Here is an 18,983-nt window from a genome sequence, read left to right as displayed (position 1 = left end):
GCCATGATATTGATGGCTTTTAAGCACAAGAGACGTAATCACAGCCACCAGAGACGCTAATTATCTGTATCTCTTCTAGTAAACACAAGAGATGTAAGCACAGCCACAAGAGACGCTAATTTATATGTATGGCATTCACCTACCATGATATTGATGGCTTCTAAGCACAAGAGACGTAAGCACAGCCACATGAGACGCTATTTATATGTGTGTCTTCTAGAAAGCACAAGATACGCAAGAACAGCCACAAGAGACGCTAATTTATATGTGTTTCATTCACCTGCCATGATACTGATGGCTTCTAAGCACAAGAGACGTACGCACAGCCACAAGAGATGCTAATTTATATGTATTTCATTCACCTGCCATGGTATTGATGGCGTCTAAGCAAAAGAGACGTAAGCACAGCCACAAGAGACGTTAATTATATGTGTCTCTTCTAGTAAGCACAAGAGACGTAAGCACAGCCACAAGAGACGCTAATTATATGTGTCTCATTCACCTGTCATGATATTGATGGCTTCTAGTAAGCACAAGAGACGTAAGCACAGCCACAAGAGACGCTAATTTATATGTATTTCATTCACCTGCCATGGTATTGATGGCGTCTAAGCAAAAGAGACGTAAGCACAGCCACAAGAGACGTTAATTATATGTGTCTCTTCTAGTAATCACAAGAGACGTAAGCACAGCCACAAGAGACGTTAATTATATGTGTCTCTTCTAGTAAGCACAAAAGACGTAAGCACAGCCACAAGAGACGCTAACTTATATGTATCTCATTCACCTGCCATGATATTGATGGCTTCTAAGCACAAGAGACGTAAGCACAGCCACATGAGACGCTATTTATATGTGTCTCTTCTAGTAAGCACAAGATAAGCAAGCACAGCCACAAGAGACGCTAATTTTTATGTGTTTCATTCACCTGCCATGATACTGATGGCTTCTAAGCACAAGAGACGTACGCACAGCCACAAGAGATGCTAATTTATATGTATTTCATTCACCTGCCATGGTATTGATGGCGTCTAAGCAAAAGAGACGTAAGCACAGCCACAAGAGACGTTAATTATATGTGTCTCTTCTAGTAAGCACAAGAGACGTAACCATAGCCACAAGAGACGTAAGCACAGCCAAAAGAGACGCTAATTATATGTGTCTCTTCTAGTAAGCACAAGAGACGTAAGCACAGCCACAAGATACGCTAATAATATGTATCTCATTCACTTGCCATGATATTGATGGCTTTTAAGCACAAGAGACGTAATCACAGCCACGAGAGACGCTAATTATCTGTGTCTCTTCTAGTAAGCACAAGAGACGTAAGCACAGCCACAAGAGACGCTAATTTATATGTATGGCATTCACCTGCCATGATATTGATGGCTTCTAAGCACAAGAGACGTAAGCACAGCCACATGAGACGCTATTTATATGTGTCTCTTCTAGTAAGCACAAGATACGCAAGCACAGCCACAAGAGACGCTAATTTATATGTGTTTCATTCACCTGCCATGATACTGATGGCTTCTAAGCACAAGAGACGTACGCACAGCCACAAGAGATGCTAATTTATATGTATTTCATTCACCTGCCATGGTATTGATGGCGTCTAGGCAAAAGAGACGTAAGCACAGCCACAAGAGACGTAAGCACAGCCACAAGAGACGTTAAATATATGTGTCTCTTCTAGTAAGCACAAGAGACGTAAGCACAGCCACAAGAGACGCTAATTATATGTGTCTCATTCACCTGTCATGATATTGATGGCTTCTAGTAAGCACAAGAGACGTAAGCACAGCCACAAGAGACGCTAATTTATATGTATTTCATTCACCTGCCATGGTATTGATGGCGTCTAAGCAAAAGAGACGTAAGCACAGCCACAAGAGACGTTAATTATATGTGTCTCTTCTAGTAATCACAAGAGACGTAAGCACAGCCACAAGAGACGTTAATTATATGTGTCTCTTCTAGTAAGCACAAAAGACGTAAGCACAGCCACAAGAGACGCTAACTTATATGTATCTCATTCACCTGCCATGATATTGATGGCTTCTAAGCACAAGAGACGTAAGCACAGCCACAAGAGACGCTAATTATATGTTTATCTTCTAGTAAGCACAAGAGACGTAAGCACAGCCACAAGAGACGCTAATTTATATGTGTCTCATTCACCTGCCATGATATTGATGGCTTCTAAGCGCAAGAGACGCAAGAAAGGAGGAAACCCTCCTATAAAGGAGGGCTTATTATATTACTGTAGTTTATACGGAAAACTTGAGTAAATATTTGCAAAAAAAATCTTCATTTGGGACACTCTCTAGGAAGTATCATGACGAAGCTAAATTTTGCTAATTCGTTTAAAGAAAAAGGCTTCACCGTTTTAGTCACTTCTAATGACTCAATAAAGTTAAATTTATTTTATTTATGAATAATAGGAATTAATATTACAGTATATGTTTTTGAAAAACGATACAAAAATCATTTAACGATATCACTTTTTTCGTCTGCTATTTTTAGACGAATTTTGTAATTTCCCTTATAAAAGCTATTAATATTACTTTAAATTATACAAAAAACTTGCGGAAATGAAAGGAAAAATCTTAGTGGGGACACTTCTTCTAGGAAATATCCTGAGGAAGCCAAATAACGTTTTTGTTTACACGAGAAGGTGCAACCGATCTAATTACTTCTACTTGCTTATTCAAAGCTAATATAGTAATTACCAACTGTTAATATAATATTAATAATTAAAAATTCAGCTGAGCTTTTGAATTAAGGCTATAAATATGATTTAACGACATTAATTTTTCTCAACTAGTCTTCGATAAATTTTATAATCTCCCTTTTCAATTGAAAGTTATTAAACATAATTGTGAAATATATGAAAAACGCAATTAAATATAGAAAAGTATTGACACTACAATGGGAAATTATTCAAGAAAGTTTTCAGAAAAGGGAAATTCGCCCTCAAAAAACTGGAAAATAAGGGCCTGAAAATACACCTTTACATGTTTACGAAAAAGTGTAGCCGCTTTAATCGCTCCTTATACTTTAATACAAGTTTTATATCAGAATTGCAATGTAAAGAGCTAATATTATAGGCTATATCTTTGGAAAAGCTCCCCCTCCCCCTTCAAGGTCTCTTGTTGAAAGTGTTTTCTAAATAGTTTAAAATTGAAAATTCGATAATCATATTTTTTTTTTATAGATTGTTGTTCATTGGCTTTATTAGCAGTATAATTAAAAAGGCAGCTGATGTTTGTGAAAAGGGCAGTAATTACGATTTATCACCATTTTCTTTGCAGGTTTTGTGACGATTTTTACAATTTTCCTTTGCAAAAGAAGGTTATTGATGTTGCAGTTGCAATTGCAGAGAAGAAGTATAATATGAACAAAAAGCTGCTAATTGTCGTCGGCTCCTATATGATAGGTAAGATGGACACACCCTACCTACCCTGTTATTTATATTTGCGAGGGAAGCGAAGGGTTAATTTTTTAATTTAAAAAGAATATATTTTTATTAAAAAATTAAGTAATTAAAAATCTTATAAATCAGTTTTCCGTCATAGACCGGATTTAAACCGTTGTTAATTAGCGTTTTAAGGGTGGGGGCTGATACTTTTATTCAGATTTCACCGCGCCATCGCCTGACTATATGCGGCTAATCGTGACAATTATCTTTTTTTATGTCCAAGTATTGATCATATATTCTCTTCAAGTAACTAAGAGAGGATTCTTTAGGGATAAGCTCATCTGTGAGTTTATTTGACATATTGACAGTATGGCCAAAATGCTCTCTTTATGGTATTGAAAGCGGTAGTCCCTGAAGTCGGGGGTCTTTACAAGCAGTTCCTTGGTGAGTAGATCTATTCGGCTGAGTTCTGCCGGGTATAAGTCTGGACAGTTCTTCTGATAGGGGACTCTGTTTGCTATGATTGTTTATTTAATTCTTTTCGTTTTGGGTTTTATTTATTTCTTAATTTTCGGTTGTCGATTGTAGTGTTTCAGTTGTCGGTTTACTCAACCAGTTCGGTTCAGTTGTCGGTTTACTCAACCAGTTCGGTTCAGTTGTCGGTTTACTCAACCACTTCCGTAAAGCTTCAAATTTTCGTTGAATTGAAGTTGTTTCATATATTTTTCAGTTGTCGGTGAAGTTGTTTCATTTGTTTTTCGATTATGGGCTGAAGTTGAATTTTTTGTCGCATCGAAATATATGTTTCAGTTGTCGGTGAAGTTGTTTCATTTGTTTTTCGATTATGGGCTGAAGTTGAATTTTTGGTTCCATCGAAATATATGTTTCAGTTGTCAGTGAAGTTGTTTTATTTATATTTCAATTACGAGCTTAGTCCTTATCCAGATCAGCCAGAAGCTTTGCATTGAGTTTTGTTGCACTCAAGTTTTGTCAATAGTATTTTAATAATGGATTCAGTCCTCAGTCGCGTTAATCTGAAGCTTTGAATGCTATTCAATTCAATCACCGTGCTCTGGAATGGCAATTTGAGTCGCTTTACCATAAGCATAATAGTGTGGGGTATAATGGTGCACAATGGTGAGGTGTATTCGGAAGATGGTCCTTCATGTTAGTGATAAACACAAGAACTAAAACCGAGGGTAAAATGCTTTCTTGAGATACTCCAACTAGCACTGGGTGCCTCTTTGGAATTAAACTGTCGAGGATGAACTTATTGACTTAAAGGAAATCTGCTAAAATCTCAAAGAAGTTGATCATCTACATCAGAGCTCTGAATTTTCTAAAGAAGATCAGCTTGGCAGACGCGATGAGAATGTTTTGGATCAGGAGGCTTTGATAGACTGAGATGGAGGAGGAGCGTGCGTAGCTGTGTTGGCCTGAGGTGGCTTGATAATGTGGTGAGTTAGATAATTATGGATGACTGTATGGAGGGCATTTTCTATTTGTGTACTTTCTATGGAATTTCCAAATAGAAGGACCTAAGGCACTTGCTGTAATTGCCAAGTATTGCCCTACCTCTATCACTACATATCACTGTTGATTCTATTAGTTGATACTGGATGTTATGATGGATAGATAAGGTTTTATTTTCACCAAAATTTTCGTGACACTGCCAAATTTTTTTGGTGTAGTCACATTAAATAGCGACGCAAAAAAAAAAACACTAATCAATCCTCCTGATTTTCGTTATACATATTTACACAACTAGGCATAAAACTTTTCGCTAACCGCTGGTGGGCACAGCGTACCGGCTAAAGTTTCTCAGCAGGTACTGCAACCCTGCGCGGGAGTCGTTTTGTTGTAGATTGAGGGGGGAAAGGGTTTTGTGGATTGACTAGATCAGGGATGTTCTTCCGAAATCCATGTAGAGTTTCTCTCTTCTTTTTTCCAGAGTTTGCATTTTAAACTTTGTCAGCAGCTCTTCATACGACATTTCTGCCTGCTTAGAAACTATCATCAGTTTCATCATTTCATCATTTTCTGAACTCTTTCAAGCCTGGCGATGTCATACATGGATGCCATACAACTCCATGATTACCATGGAGTAATGGTCTGCTATGTTTACGTCCTTAATGCGTTGTCTGCTTCAGGGTGTATTAGATTAAAAGGTCCCTGCACACTTCTGATTTTACTAGAAAACCTACTATCCTAGTAACGGAATATAGGACTAGTAGAAGATCTTTTAATATTCAATATCTGGGGCAGATTGTGCGGAATTACCTCCCAGATAGTGTTAGAGAGGAAGAGAACCAATAGTTGTTTAAGTAAAATTCTATTTGCTTCTGTTGGAGGGGGAGCCAGTGTTTGGAGACAATACAATAGAACATTTATTTTTAAATGCAAATCTACGCATATAAGCTTTACAGGCAGTGTACTACTTATTTATTTATTGTGTATATATAATGCAGTTTATTTTTATTTCTTTAAATGCATTTTATTATTATTATTATTGGTTGTCATTACATATTTTTTCTCCTTTCTTTTTTTGATGGGTCCGTTAGTTTCTTGATTGTTTCTTTTCTTATTCTACGATTGTTTTCTTTGTATTTATTTTTCTCGGTAATTTTGCTTCAAAGGTTATGTGACTGTAATAATTGTTGCTGCATTTTATAATTGTCAGTATAATTGTAACATGTCTTGCTGAGAATAATGTTGGTATTGTAACTTCGTGTTTGTGTTCCAAGTGTCATAGCATATGTTATATAAGTCTAGCAATTTGCAGTACTTTTAATATATTGCCATAAGTGACTACACTGTAATGTACTTCTCATGTGCAACTACCTTTTAGATAGTTGTACTTTTTGTTTGTAATAAACTAATCTAATTAGACTAGGGATCCCAGCAATTTTTTTTTGTAAGAAAAGCCGGTGGTAGAGTTAGGAGGAGAGGGCTGGGCCCAGTGGTTTAGATCTAGTTTTCACTTACATTTATACGAATGGAGTAAAAAAGAACGTAAAAAGGGTCTAGCTAGAAAATCTATTGAAAAAAAGAAAGTCATTAGATTTCAAGAACATTGAAAAAAAATTAATTTTAAAATTTTCCAGAAAAAATATAAGTCATCAAATAGTCAACAATTTTTTGTAAGAAAAGTCGGTGGTGGAGAGAGGGCTGGACCCAGTGAGTTATGTCTTGTTTTCACTTACATTTTTACGAATGGAATAAAAAGGACGTAAAAAGGGTCTAGCCAGCAAATCTATTGAAAAAAGAAAGTCATTAGATTTCAAAAACATTAAAAAAAATTTTTTTTAATTTTCGAGAAAAAATAAAGTCATCAAATAGTCAAAGAAACTTAACACATTTTATATTAGACCCGAAATTGACAGTACACATATTTGACAAAGTTGACAACACAATATTCAGAAAGATGTTCACGACACTTATCTTCAATCGCGAATGTTTAACAAAAAACAAAGATTCTTATTTATGTGGATATCTTTGTCTCTACAATAAATCCTATACAATTAAATCATTTAGTTTTTTCTCTTGTGTCGGAAACGGTGTTGTTTGTGCAGGCGCATACACTGAGATACACTTAGAAATGGAGCAATTGTATCATAAAAGCATATTGAGATCTTAGGGAACGCATTGTATAGAAACTGACAATAATAGTAACCATAATTAATAAAAGTAATAGCTCCCAACAATAATATTAACCTAACAATCGACCGAAAATTATGTTTACCCAAGCTAACAAAAAAGCTGTTAGTGAGTTATAGTAATAATTCCAATTCTGTCGGAGAATTTAAAGCACAATATTTAAAGCTGCGAATGAGGAAAGTGGGGTGACTAGTTTCAATGCTAAGAACCCTGCGCGCGTATTTCTTGTTAACAAGCCCCCTTATCCCCTCAAATTGAAAATTTTCTTGACTTTATTGGAGACCTTATCCAAATTATTGGATTTTGTTAGATCATGAGCACCCCTCCCCTCTCTTCATTCTGCTTTCTGGCGTGTATATACATGATAACTAGTTAACCAGTGTCTTGATTTTTATTTTGTTTAATCGTTAATATTCAATAGATTTTTACATGAGAAATTAGCCTTGAACCGCCAAAAAATCACATTCTGGCCATATAGATGAATAGACGAAAATAGCTTATTGAAGGCAAAAAAAGTTGTGTTGACCCTAAACCTGAGGTTAGGTAAAAGGTGGTTGTGACGAACGCCATGTAATCCCTTCAGCCTGTCCCCCCTCTCTAAGATTTGAGAGGGGAATGATTATTGCCTCTGAAATGAATTATTTGTTAGACATCGATATTTTTGTACTGTTATGGATCCTACAATACGTTCTCTAATAATTTATAAATATAAAATAAGTTTTCGCTAATTTTTGCGAAATCGAAAATTATGAGTCATCAAACATTTTCATAAATGAAGAAAGAAATAAAACTTTAATCATTCAGTGCCGCTGAATTTCTTATTGTGCAGGGGGAGAGGATATTTCTGTTGACCTGAGCAGGTTAGGTTCCGCGGTCTTGTAGTTGATTTGTTTGAGTTTTTTCTCCCTGGGGTTACACCGCTTAGATCAGTGGTTCTCAACCTTTTTTTACCCATGGACCCCTTTTCCCTTCTTTTTATCCTGGTGGACCCCTTCATAGCTATTGGACATAAGAACAATTTTCTATTCTTCACTAATATAAATTTTAGGGTTTTAATTATCAAAGAAATAGTATACGATTAAGCTTTATTTTTAAATGAAACTAATTTAATACAAATAAAATATTCCACTATGATAATAATAATAAGTATTATTAATATTTTTATTATTACTATTATTGTGACAATAACTACAATATTAAAATGTTTCTTCCATGGGCAAGCAACACAAGCTCACGGAGGCAGTTTAATTCACTCCAACATTAAGTAAACTGGATAAAAAAGGAGTTGAAATTAAGTGTGTGATTAAAAAAAAGGAAAAGGCATGTTTATTCAATGAGATCCCTGTAGTTGATGCTTCTTGGCGAGTTTACTTATATTTGGTTTTATTGATGTTAATGATAGTCGAAGATCACCCCTTTTCATAATGTCAAGTCTATTGCGATCTTTGATAACATTTAAGAAAGACGACTAAATCCCGCTTCAACAAGATAAGATGTAGGAAAAGCAATAACGTAGTTTATGCCAGAGCAAAGGGTACTTTGTAGCAACATCATTTGTTTTCCATATATTGTACTTGGTGATCTTTGAATTTTGCATGCATTATTTCATCACTTTGTATTTCGTTGAGGGGCTCTTGCAAAGATATGTCTATTTCGGCAACATTAACTTCGAAAGGAATTGAAACCCAAATCGGTATATCCATCTCGAGTAGGTCGCCAACCCGAGTTTGCATATCTTCATGTATATTTTCCAAATATTCACCATATAATGCAAGATCTTCATGTTACAAATCACTGTTAATACAGGCCAAACAAGGAAACTGTTCAAATGCACGATGCCTGATATTATTCTTTTACAGCTGTAGTTTCCTTAGAAAAGCAGCAATAGCACTTGTACTAGATATCAGATCAGAATTGTTTTCTTGGAGCTGTATATTAAGTGAATTAAATTTTTCGAATATATCTGATAAGTAAAACACATCACATTTATTTGAAAGCAGCTTTGCTCCAAGTTGTGTGTCGGCAAAAAAGGAAACAATAGAGTCCCAAAGTGCAATGAAACGCTTAAGACAATTCCCCTTTGATAGCCATCTCACCTCTGTATGTAATTAAATAAAAAAAACAAGTTTTTTTAACTGAAAGTAAGGAGCAACATTAAAACTTAAAACGAACAGAAATTACTTCGTATATGAAAGGGGCTGCTTCCTCATCAACGCCCCGTTCTTTACGCTAAAGTTTGACTCTTTCTCTCAACTCTTCTTTTTAAAACAGTAAAAAACTTTAGCGTAAAGAGCGGGGCGTTAATGGGGAAGAGGCCCCTTTCATATACGAAGTAATTTCTGTTCGTTTTAAGTTATAATGTCGCTCCTTACTTTCAGTTAAAAAAAACTTTTTTTTTTATTTAATTTCTGAATGTTTTTAATCAATGTATATTTTGAATTTGGCTCTCCGCAGAGGAAAAATTAAAACGAAATTTGCATATTTTTTTGGCTAAATGGCTTTCTCATAATTTTGATCGAATGATTTTAAGAAAAAAAGAACGAGGGAGGAAGCCTAGTTACCCTCCGATTTTTTGGTTAATTAAAAAGGCAACTAGAACTTTTACATTTTTTACGAATCTTTTTATTAGTAAAAGATATACGTAAGTTATAAATTAGCTTACGTGAAGAACTTTTGTATTCTCATGTTTTCATTACATATATGAGGGGGTTTGCCCCCTCGTCAGTACCTCGCTCTTTACACTAAATCTTAAATTTTGTCCCAATTCATTAAGAATGACCCCTGAATCACAAAAGCCGTAGAATAAATAGTTGAGATTACAAAAAAATACTTTAGCGTAAAGAGCAAGGTATTAGGAGGAGGTGAGCCCCTCATATGGGTAATAATTTCTGTTCGTTTTAAGTTATAATGCTGCTCCTTAATTCTGCCCCCCCCCCCAACCAAAAAATCCTCCTGAAAACGTCTGTACACTTTTCAATAACCATTACTATATGTAAGCCCTGGTCAAAGTTTGTAACTTGTAGCCCCTCCCACGGAGACTATGGGGGAGTAAGTCGTCCCCAAAGACATAGTTATAAGGTTTTTCGACTACGCTGAATAAAATGGCTATCTCAGAACTTTGATCCTTTGACTTTGGGAAAATAATCAGTGTGGGAGGGGGCCTAGGTGTCCTTCAATTTTTTCGATCACTTAAAAAGGGCGCTAGAACTTTTCATTTCCGTTAGAATGAGCCCTCTCGCAACATTCTAGAACAACTGGGTCGATACGATTACCCCTGGAAAAAAAACAAAAACAAAAAACAAACTAACAAATAAACACGCATCCGTGATCTGCCTTCTGGCAAAAAATAAAAAATTCCACATTTTTGTAGATGGGAGCTTGAAACTTCTACAGTAGGGTTCTCTGATGCGCTGAATCTGATGGTGTGATTTTCATTAAGATTCTATGACTGATTCGTGATTCATTAAGATTCGTGAAGATTCTATGACTTTAAGGGGGTGTTTCCCCCTATTTTCTAAAATAACGCAAATTTTCTCAGGCTCGTAACTATTGATGAGTAGGACTAAACTTGATGAAACTTATATATTTAAAATCAGCATTAAAATGGAATTCTTTTGATGTAGCTATTGGTATCAAAATTCAATTTTTTAGAGTTTTGGTTACTATTGAGCCGGGTCGCTCCTTACTACAGTTCGTTACCATGAACTGTTTGATACAAGCCGCCCAAACTTTTCTCGATTTAGCTTACAGAATTCACAAAAAAGGTGGTCTCGGAGAGAATTTGATTTAATATGGTTAACTACTTTTATTACAACAGTAAGGGCATCATGCAGACTTGCACTCATTTTTTTGCAACTAAGTGTTGACGGTGTATCAGGCAGTGGACATAATATAAAGTGAACAGTAAATTACAGTAGAAATTAAATTTTCAAAAATAAAGAGTGTTCTGAGTTGGTTTTCTTCATGGACCCCCAAAATATCATCGTGGACCCCCAATTTGTTGTGTTTTGCCTGTGGACCCCTGGAAATGTTACATGGACCCCAATATAAAGTGAACAGTAAATTACAGTAGAAATTAAATTTTCAAAAATAAAGAGTGTTCTGAGTTGGTTTTCTTCATGGACCCCCAAAATATCATTGTGTACCCCCAATTTGTTGTGTTTTGCCTGTGGACCCCTGGAAAGGTTACATGGACCCCAATATAAAGTGAACAGTAAATTACAGTAGAAATTAAATTTTCAAAAATAAAGAGTGTTCTGAGTTGGTTTTCTTCATGGACCCCCAAAATATCATTGTGTACCCCCAATTTGTTGTGTTTTGCCTGTGGACCCCTGGAAATGTTACATGGACCCCAATATAAAGTGAACAGTAAATTACAGTAGAAATTAAATTTTCAAAAATAAAGAGTGTTCTGAGTTGGTTTTCTTCATGGACCCCCAAAATATCATTGTGGACCCCCAATTTGTTGTGTTTTGCCTGTGGACCCCTGGAAATGTTACATGGACCCCTCGGGGTCCATGTGGACCCCGGTTGAGAACCACTGGCTTAGATCATAGAAATGGTCTGGAACCTCTGGAAATTGTTCCGGTCAAAGGGATCAAAGACTTGAGAGCCTAATTAGAGTAAAGTTAAGACAGTCTAATCGAGAGGCAATGCTGGCATAATTTTTCAAAGTTGTATAAAAATGATTTTTTTTTTTTACTTCTTCATTGTAGTCTATCAGTCTAGGGCAGAACTAAGGAAGATAGGCATACTGTAAGGGTAATTCAGATAATTGTATAAACATCATTTTTTTTCACATCTTCGTGATAGTCTATCAATCTAGGGCAGAACTAAGGCAGATAGGCATGCTGTAAGGGCAATTCAGATACTCCATCCGTTCTGTTTGACTATTGATAGTCTTTAGTATATAAGTTGGCCTACTGGATTTATTTTGAGATGTGTTTTTTTTATAAATATTGTTTTCATTTTCGTTTTTTTTAGGTAAAGAAAAAATCTACGATGGAATTGCCTCTAAACTGGGTTTAAAAATTTGGGTTGATCCCGCCAAGAGAAAAGTTTTGGAATGCCTTCAAATGGAATCACTGACCAAAAAACTGGCAAAAAATCCAAGAGATGCAAGTCTACATGTGTTACCCATGAAACACTTGAATGCAGGGGTTAGTACCTTTATGTAGAAGGAACTTTTCATTACGGTATTAATTCAAAGCATAAAAATCAGACTTCAAAAGACCCACTTCTCCGTCATAACTAGTTTTGGCAATCTTCGGAATTTTTTGGTGTGTTGAGTTTAATATTTTGGAGCCACTTTCTTCTTGAATAATCTTTTATTGTTTGAAGGCATTTTTTTTATAAATAAGCCACTTTTGCAATAAGCCACTTTTTTAAATTTAAAAAAAAAAATTTTTTAGCAATAAGCCACTTTTGCTGCTTGCTACGTGTTGAAACTTTTTTGTTTATTAGGAGGCTAATGAAAATTTTACAGAAAATTTCCGTGAAAAGTTCAATACTAAACTGGAGAATTTAAAATTTGACAATGTAGATGACGGATGGAATAATTTTGAAAAATAATTTGTGAAGTTGCTGATAGTGTCTTAAGGGAGAAGGGACAATGCTAGGAATACTAGTGAAAATACTTTATGTTTAATAGAGAGGAGAAGGGGCTTGTAAAAGAAATACCTAAGTGATAGATCAAGATGAACATAACAGGAATGTAAAGAAAGTGGAGAAAGCATTAAAATATGAACTAAGGAGGTGTGAAGTGGACGCCATGATAAAATTGCCGAGGGTCTTGAAGATGCAGCTAGACGGTATAATAGTAAAATATTGTACTGGCATGTTAATTTTTTGAGGGGGAGTAGTCAACCCGGACTTGTCCCAGTTAAAGATTACATAAAAAAAACTAGTGTTTTTAACTGAAAGTAAGGAGTGACATTAAAACTTAAAACGAACAGAAATTACTCCGTATATGAAATGGGTTGTCCTCTCCGCAATCCCTTGCTCTTTACGCTAAAGTTTTTAAATGTTTTAAAAAGCAGAATTGTGGCAAAGAGTCAAACTTTAGCGTAAAGAGCAAGGGATTGCGGAAGGCAATAAATTTTTTATAGCATAAAAAAAAAGACTCAAACTCGTAATTTCTGATTGAATGAGTACCCTCCGAATTTCTTACGACCATGAGGCGGAGGTAGGGATGAGGAAGGAGCAGTTCCCCTCCTATACGGATTGAAGTCTGCTCATTTTGGGGTTTAATGCTACTCTTTACTCTCATAATAACAGCGTAGACCAGAAATATTCCCAGAAATAACGAAGGATTAAATATCAATTTCACATTTTTGATATTTTTGGGGAGGGGTTTGCCCCCCCACACACACACAAAAATATGCATTTTAATACCAAAACAGGTTTTGTATTAAATCAGAAACTAAGCAGGGGTATATTTTATCCCCTATTTATAGGGTTAATTTTGATGAACTTTGTCTTAAGGAGCACAAGAGGCCAGTGGCAGAACACAGAATCAAATGAGAAATTAAAAATTCCCTGAACTTAGATTATACTGATGATTTAAGCATCCTAGATGAAAGTGTGAGCTAAATGAATGTACTTTTAGAGGTTAGAATAGGTCTAAAAATTAATGTCTAGAGGACTAGTCGCTAAGGCTAGGAATAGTTGAAGATAACGAAGTGACGCTGGGTAACGAAAAGATCGATCAAGTGGACATCTTCTCGTACCTAGGTAGTATTATTAGTTAAGACGGTGGTAAACAAGGTCTAACGTGTTTTTCACAGTTGAAAAAAGTTTGGAAGAATAGAAAGATGAGTCTGCGAATCAAGATTACAATATTGAGCGCTGAAGTGATGACTATGGTCAAATATGGTTCTGAAGCATAGGTGCTCCTAAAAACGGAGGAAGATTTGCTAGATGCTTTCCAGAGAAATTGTCTACGGGTTGTTTTAGGTACCCAACTTACTGACCGTATTACAAATAGTAGACTGTACGAAAAATGTGGTTCAATCCCGCTTTCTAGGACTGCAGTGAGAGAAAGGTTGAGATGTCTATGGCACGTTTTGCGGACGAAGTCAGATTGCGAAGATTGTCCTTTTCGGCCAACCGTCAGGGCTAAACAGAAAACAGTTCGCCTTCGCTTGCAGTGGGAGGATGTTGCAAGGGAAAATTTAAAGGAAATGGGAAACTTTCTGGAAGGGTTTAAAGAGGGAGGCTTTTTATAGATTGGAATGGAGTAGGAGCGTGCGTAGCTGTTTTGGCCTCAGGCGGTTTTCTGCCGCGGTGAGTTGTTTTTAGTAGTAGTAGTAACCATTGACCTACGGTAGTGTTTGTCGGGTAGATTTTTGAACGTTGCGTGTTCAAAGTCCTGAAAAAACTTGGCTTTAATCCAAAAAACGTGAAATAAAAGTAAAAGATTTATTCCAAGATGATGTTTAAAACATCTGAACAAAACAACGTAAAGAACAGGTATCAAGACAAAGGAACCCTCCCCACAATGACAAAACTTTTTTTTTACACGCACACACCCACATATATATATATATATATATATATATATATATATATATATATATATATATATATATATATATATATATATATATATATATATATTATCTTAGTTAGGTCTTCAGCTGTTATGTGTTATAGATCTTCAGATGTTATATGAGCCTACTGACACCTGCCATCAGCTAAATAAGAATATTTTTTATTGTTCTAAATCCTTTGGGCTTCAGATCGATTCTAATTAATCCACACTGTATAAATTAATTTTATACATTAATTATAAAAAAGAAATATTGTATAAAAAGAAACAGTGCTAAAACTATAAAAATATTTATCTGTTATCCATTGCTGGCCTGAGAAATCATCTTAACCTTTCAGTACTTGCAAAACACCCATCACTCACAACACTCACCAGCCATCTTCTGTCAAACCTACACTCTACGTACGCTTCCTTTCGCAGCTCACCCAATAGTTTACACTCCCAGATCGTATGACCCACACTCTCATCCGTGTCTCCTCGTATAGGGAAAAAGTTCACTCCGCCCTTACCTCGTCCTTGCCCACACTGTCATCCATGTCTCATTGTATAAGGCAAAAGTACATCCTCCCGAATACAAAATGTCGTAACTCTGACCATAATAAAAGAGTGGCATAGTTGGTTTGGTTATTACCCAGGACTTTTCTTTAGCGTATTACTTTTACAGCTTAACGAAATAGCCTCAAAGGGTGTATGGGAGGGGTATAAAAAGACTAGATTTAAAATATTTATCTTCAAGCAAATCTTTTAACGGTATGGTATGAGCTGGAGTATTTTTGGCGCTGTATTACTCATGCAGGTTATCATGAAATGAGTTTGTAGTAACATCATAGTAGTTATCATAGTATTAAAGTTATAGCTAACATCGTAGTTTTAACATTATAACATAAATTAATTGAATTAAGAATAAATGAGATAAATAAAAGGACGACTCAGTAATGATTGCTTATAATATATCTGACAAAAAATGAAAATTTGTAGATGGCGTTTGAGAGAAGAAATAAATACATTTAATATCTAGTATATGATCAAAGTTTTTGGTGTATATATATATATATATATATACTAGCTATTGGGGTGGCGCTTCGCGCCACCCCAACACCTAGTTGGTGGGGCGCTTCGCGCCCCCCCAAGCCCCCCCGCGCGCGTAAGTCGTTACGCGCCATATCAGTTACGCGCCATTGTAGTTGTGTCCCTGTGTCCCACCTGTGAATAGAGATAGATATAAATATATGTTTTTAACTACGTAAAACATGCGAATATACAACATTCTTCGCTGTCCCATTGTCTTTGCATATAAATAGATTGTCAGGTTTACTGACTCTTGAACATGCAACATATAATTGTCCATGGGAAAAACAATCCGTATTCAGATCTATACCTCATTATTCTAATGATGTGTCCCTGTGTCCCGGTCGTCATTTATATTCCCTGTGTCCCGGTCGTGATTTGTTTCCGGGTGTCCCAGTCTGTAATTTCTCTTTGAGGTTCCCGGTCGTCACTTATATTCCCTCTGTCTCGGTCTAATGACGTCACCGTCAAAGCAAAAATGACGACAACTAATTTCATGACGTCAGTCAACACAGAAACATGACGTCACCTGATCCACAGACAGACAACTTATTTTTATATATATAGATATATAAGGTACAAAGATAAATAAGGTACTTGTTAGTTATACAGAACACACCCAAGAAGTGAAGTTAGATTAATCCTTGTGAAATATGCCAAAATGTGATGAAAATATAATACTATAGTAATAAAATTATTGAAAATACAACAGAGTATTATGGAAAGCAGTCTACCCTGAACGCATTATATTAAGTACCTAACATAAGCATCATTAAATACCAACATTTAATATGTAAATATTAAGTATTTTAATAAAATGTGCCTACAACGTAGTTTTTCCGCTGAGCCTAAGCTAATTGTCTACGAATACAGACTGCTAAACCGAAATATCGTATATTTCAAAATTCTTGATTTTGTTCTGGATAATTAACAAGCACCATAAAATTTCTGAGACCACACTGGCTAAGCCTGACAAAGCGAAAAAAATCGTAAAGAAGAGTAATGACAACTAGTAAAAAAATAGAAGAAAGGCCTTGATATAAAAAAAACACAACTTTGTTCAGTTTTAATTCTATTTTTATGTATGCATCTTGTGATATTAGAGATTGTGAACTTTTTACAAAATATTAAATATTGAAACTATTCGAATCGTCTCGTTCGCCTTTCCAATATTTCTTCCTTATATTTCCGATACAATAACTAGTTATTCACCCAAATTATGGGTCTACCAATGGGTACTAGCCTTTTACTTTTTTAACCACTTTTATATTGATATTCTTCTTACGAAGAGTTTGAGTACACTGTCTCGAAAACTTTCACTCTGAAACACCGTTCCTGGGGTTCTCTTTGTGGACGACTTTACTTGGGATCGTTGAGAGACGTCACTTCTTAACCTCCCTCTTGACCCATCTTAGCACTTTAGAATCTAATTTTCAGTTCATCTTAGAGCTAGAAGATAATCATAAACTACCTTTTTCAATATTTTTCAATTTTTATAAATTTTCAATTTATAGATAGCCAACACATAACAAGAGGTATTTGCATTTCTCTTCCAACCACCCTCCTTGTATTAAAAAAGGAGAAGTTATATCTTTGGTTGATCGTGTGCTACGAATATGCTCAGAAGCTCAAATAGTCCTAAAACTTAACTATCGTACGGACGTTTATTTTTCAATGGATATCCATAAACTTACTTGAATCCATTATAGGAAAAGTTAGAAAAAATTAAAACTGCAACATTGCAAACCACATTTGATCTGCGAGGAAGAGGTCAGATATTCACTGTTTCTAACGGTGACTAACTTATTAGTATTTTTGCATTAATGCCAAATGCGGCAATCTTTACAAAGCTAGTGGCCCAAGCAATATGTAAAAATTAAAGTTTGCAATATATTTAAGCATTGAAGGTTTACTACATTTAGATGGGCAATATATTCCAGGTAAAGAAATGATTAACTTAAGGCTTATATATTGAAGACTTAAATACTAAAGTTTTGTTTCTTCATGGTTTTAAAGAGTCAAATATCCAAACGATTCGAACCCCTCTGGGCCAAAAAACCGTTTTTACCTCATTATCTCTACAATTTTCTCTGTTCTTCTATATTTTATTCGAGGTTTGAACCTTATAGGGTATAGCCCTTTTAGCGCTCGTTCCGTAAACATTCCTATAAGAACATCCATTTGCCTGTGTGGCCTTATAAAAAATTATCCATATTATTAAATTAAATATTATATAAAAATTATTCATATAAAAATATCCATAGAATTATCGAGCGAGAAGGGGATAAGGTCTTTCCATACCATTAAAATGACAAATTTTACAAAAAGATACATTAACATACGGATATATTATAAAAACAGACATTTCTGCAGCATGGTCCTATAAATTTGAGTTTATCTGGTTTTCTGGCCTTTGCAATTATTTTTCTTATTTCATGTAAACCATCACTCTTCTTACTCGCTTTGTTATCAAACACTTGAGACACTTACCTTACCTTAAATTACCTTACCTTAGAAAACCTTAGCTTACCTTAGAAAAATTCAACTTTTCACTGTTTTTTAAGCTACTATATTCCATAATTACTTCAAAAAAAGTGTATCAGAAAAACAGAAGAGTGTTGGATGAAGTGGAAAAAATATAACAAGCAGAACTAATAATTGCTGTAAAAGATATCTAGACTTCAGTTTTATTTTATTTCAGATTTATTAAATGTAAGTAAACCGCAAATTTATAATTTCTTAATAATATTCTACTTTTTGGAATATTAACTAAACATGTGAAAAAGCCATAGTTATCCGATGGTTATCCTCTGGGCAGTCAATAAGAAAGAAAATCGACAAATCCTCCGAACCACCATTTGTGCTGACATTCCATCTAATTACAACAAAAAAGCAAAAAAATTAATAATAAAAAGAAAAAATTCAAAACGAGGGTTATATTCAACTTTTTAAACGAAAAAACAAAACTTAAGAAAAGGTAGAAAAAGACACCAACTCGATAAGTTCCAACAGTAGCATCCCTTTGGTATGTGACAATAAGCATTTCACTGTTCTACTCTATATTCCTAAATTGAGTGACAAACTGGGAAGAACTAAAAAAAAACATAACCTTAGTGTCACTCTTAACAATTCAAACAAAATAAAGTGTTTTTTAAACTGTGGAAAGGATAAAACCACCCCCATTCTGTGTAGCGGTGTTTACAGAATCCCCTGTTCTTGTTGTTGTTTCTATATTAGAAGGGCCCACCAACAATGAGGAGAGAGTTTATCGGAAAACAAATCCTCAAT

At 35.2% G+C, this 18,983-nt stretch overlaps 1 protein-coding gene across 4 annotated transcripts in view; it reads left to right on the top strand.

The window, feature by feature from the left end:
- The window catches only part of LOC136039177 (uncharacterized), a 92,769-nt gene that overhangs the window by 64,605 nt on the left and 9,181 nt on the right, over nucleotides 1-18,983 (top strand). For all 4 annotated transcript variants that reach the window (XR_010620387.1, XR_010620388.1, XM_065722695.1 and 1 more), the window contains exons 6-7: nucleotides 3,315-3,439; nucleotides 12,062-12,237. Coding sequence is in view for 2 of the 4 variants with exons in the window: in XM_065722695.1 (XP_065578767.1) it covers nucleotides 3,315-3,439; nucleotides 12,062-12,237 (301 nt within the window). In the remaining 2 variants the exon portion in view is untranslated. The remainder of the gene's footprint in view (nucleotides 1-3,314; nucleotides 3,440-12,061; nucleotides 12,238-18,983) is intronic.

Source organism: Artemia franciscana, chromosome 19 (genome assembly GCF_032884065.1).
Source record: "Artemia franciscana chromosome 19, ASM3288406v1, whole genome shotgun sequence".
Classification (NCBI taxonomy): Eukaryota; Metazoa; Arthropoda; class Branchiopoda; order Anostraca; family Artemiidae; genus Artemia; species Artemia franciscana.
This window is presented reverse-complemented; position numbering and strand designations above follow the sequence as displayed.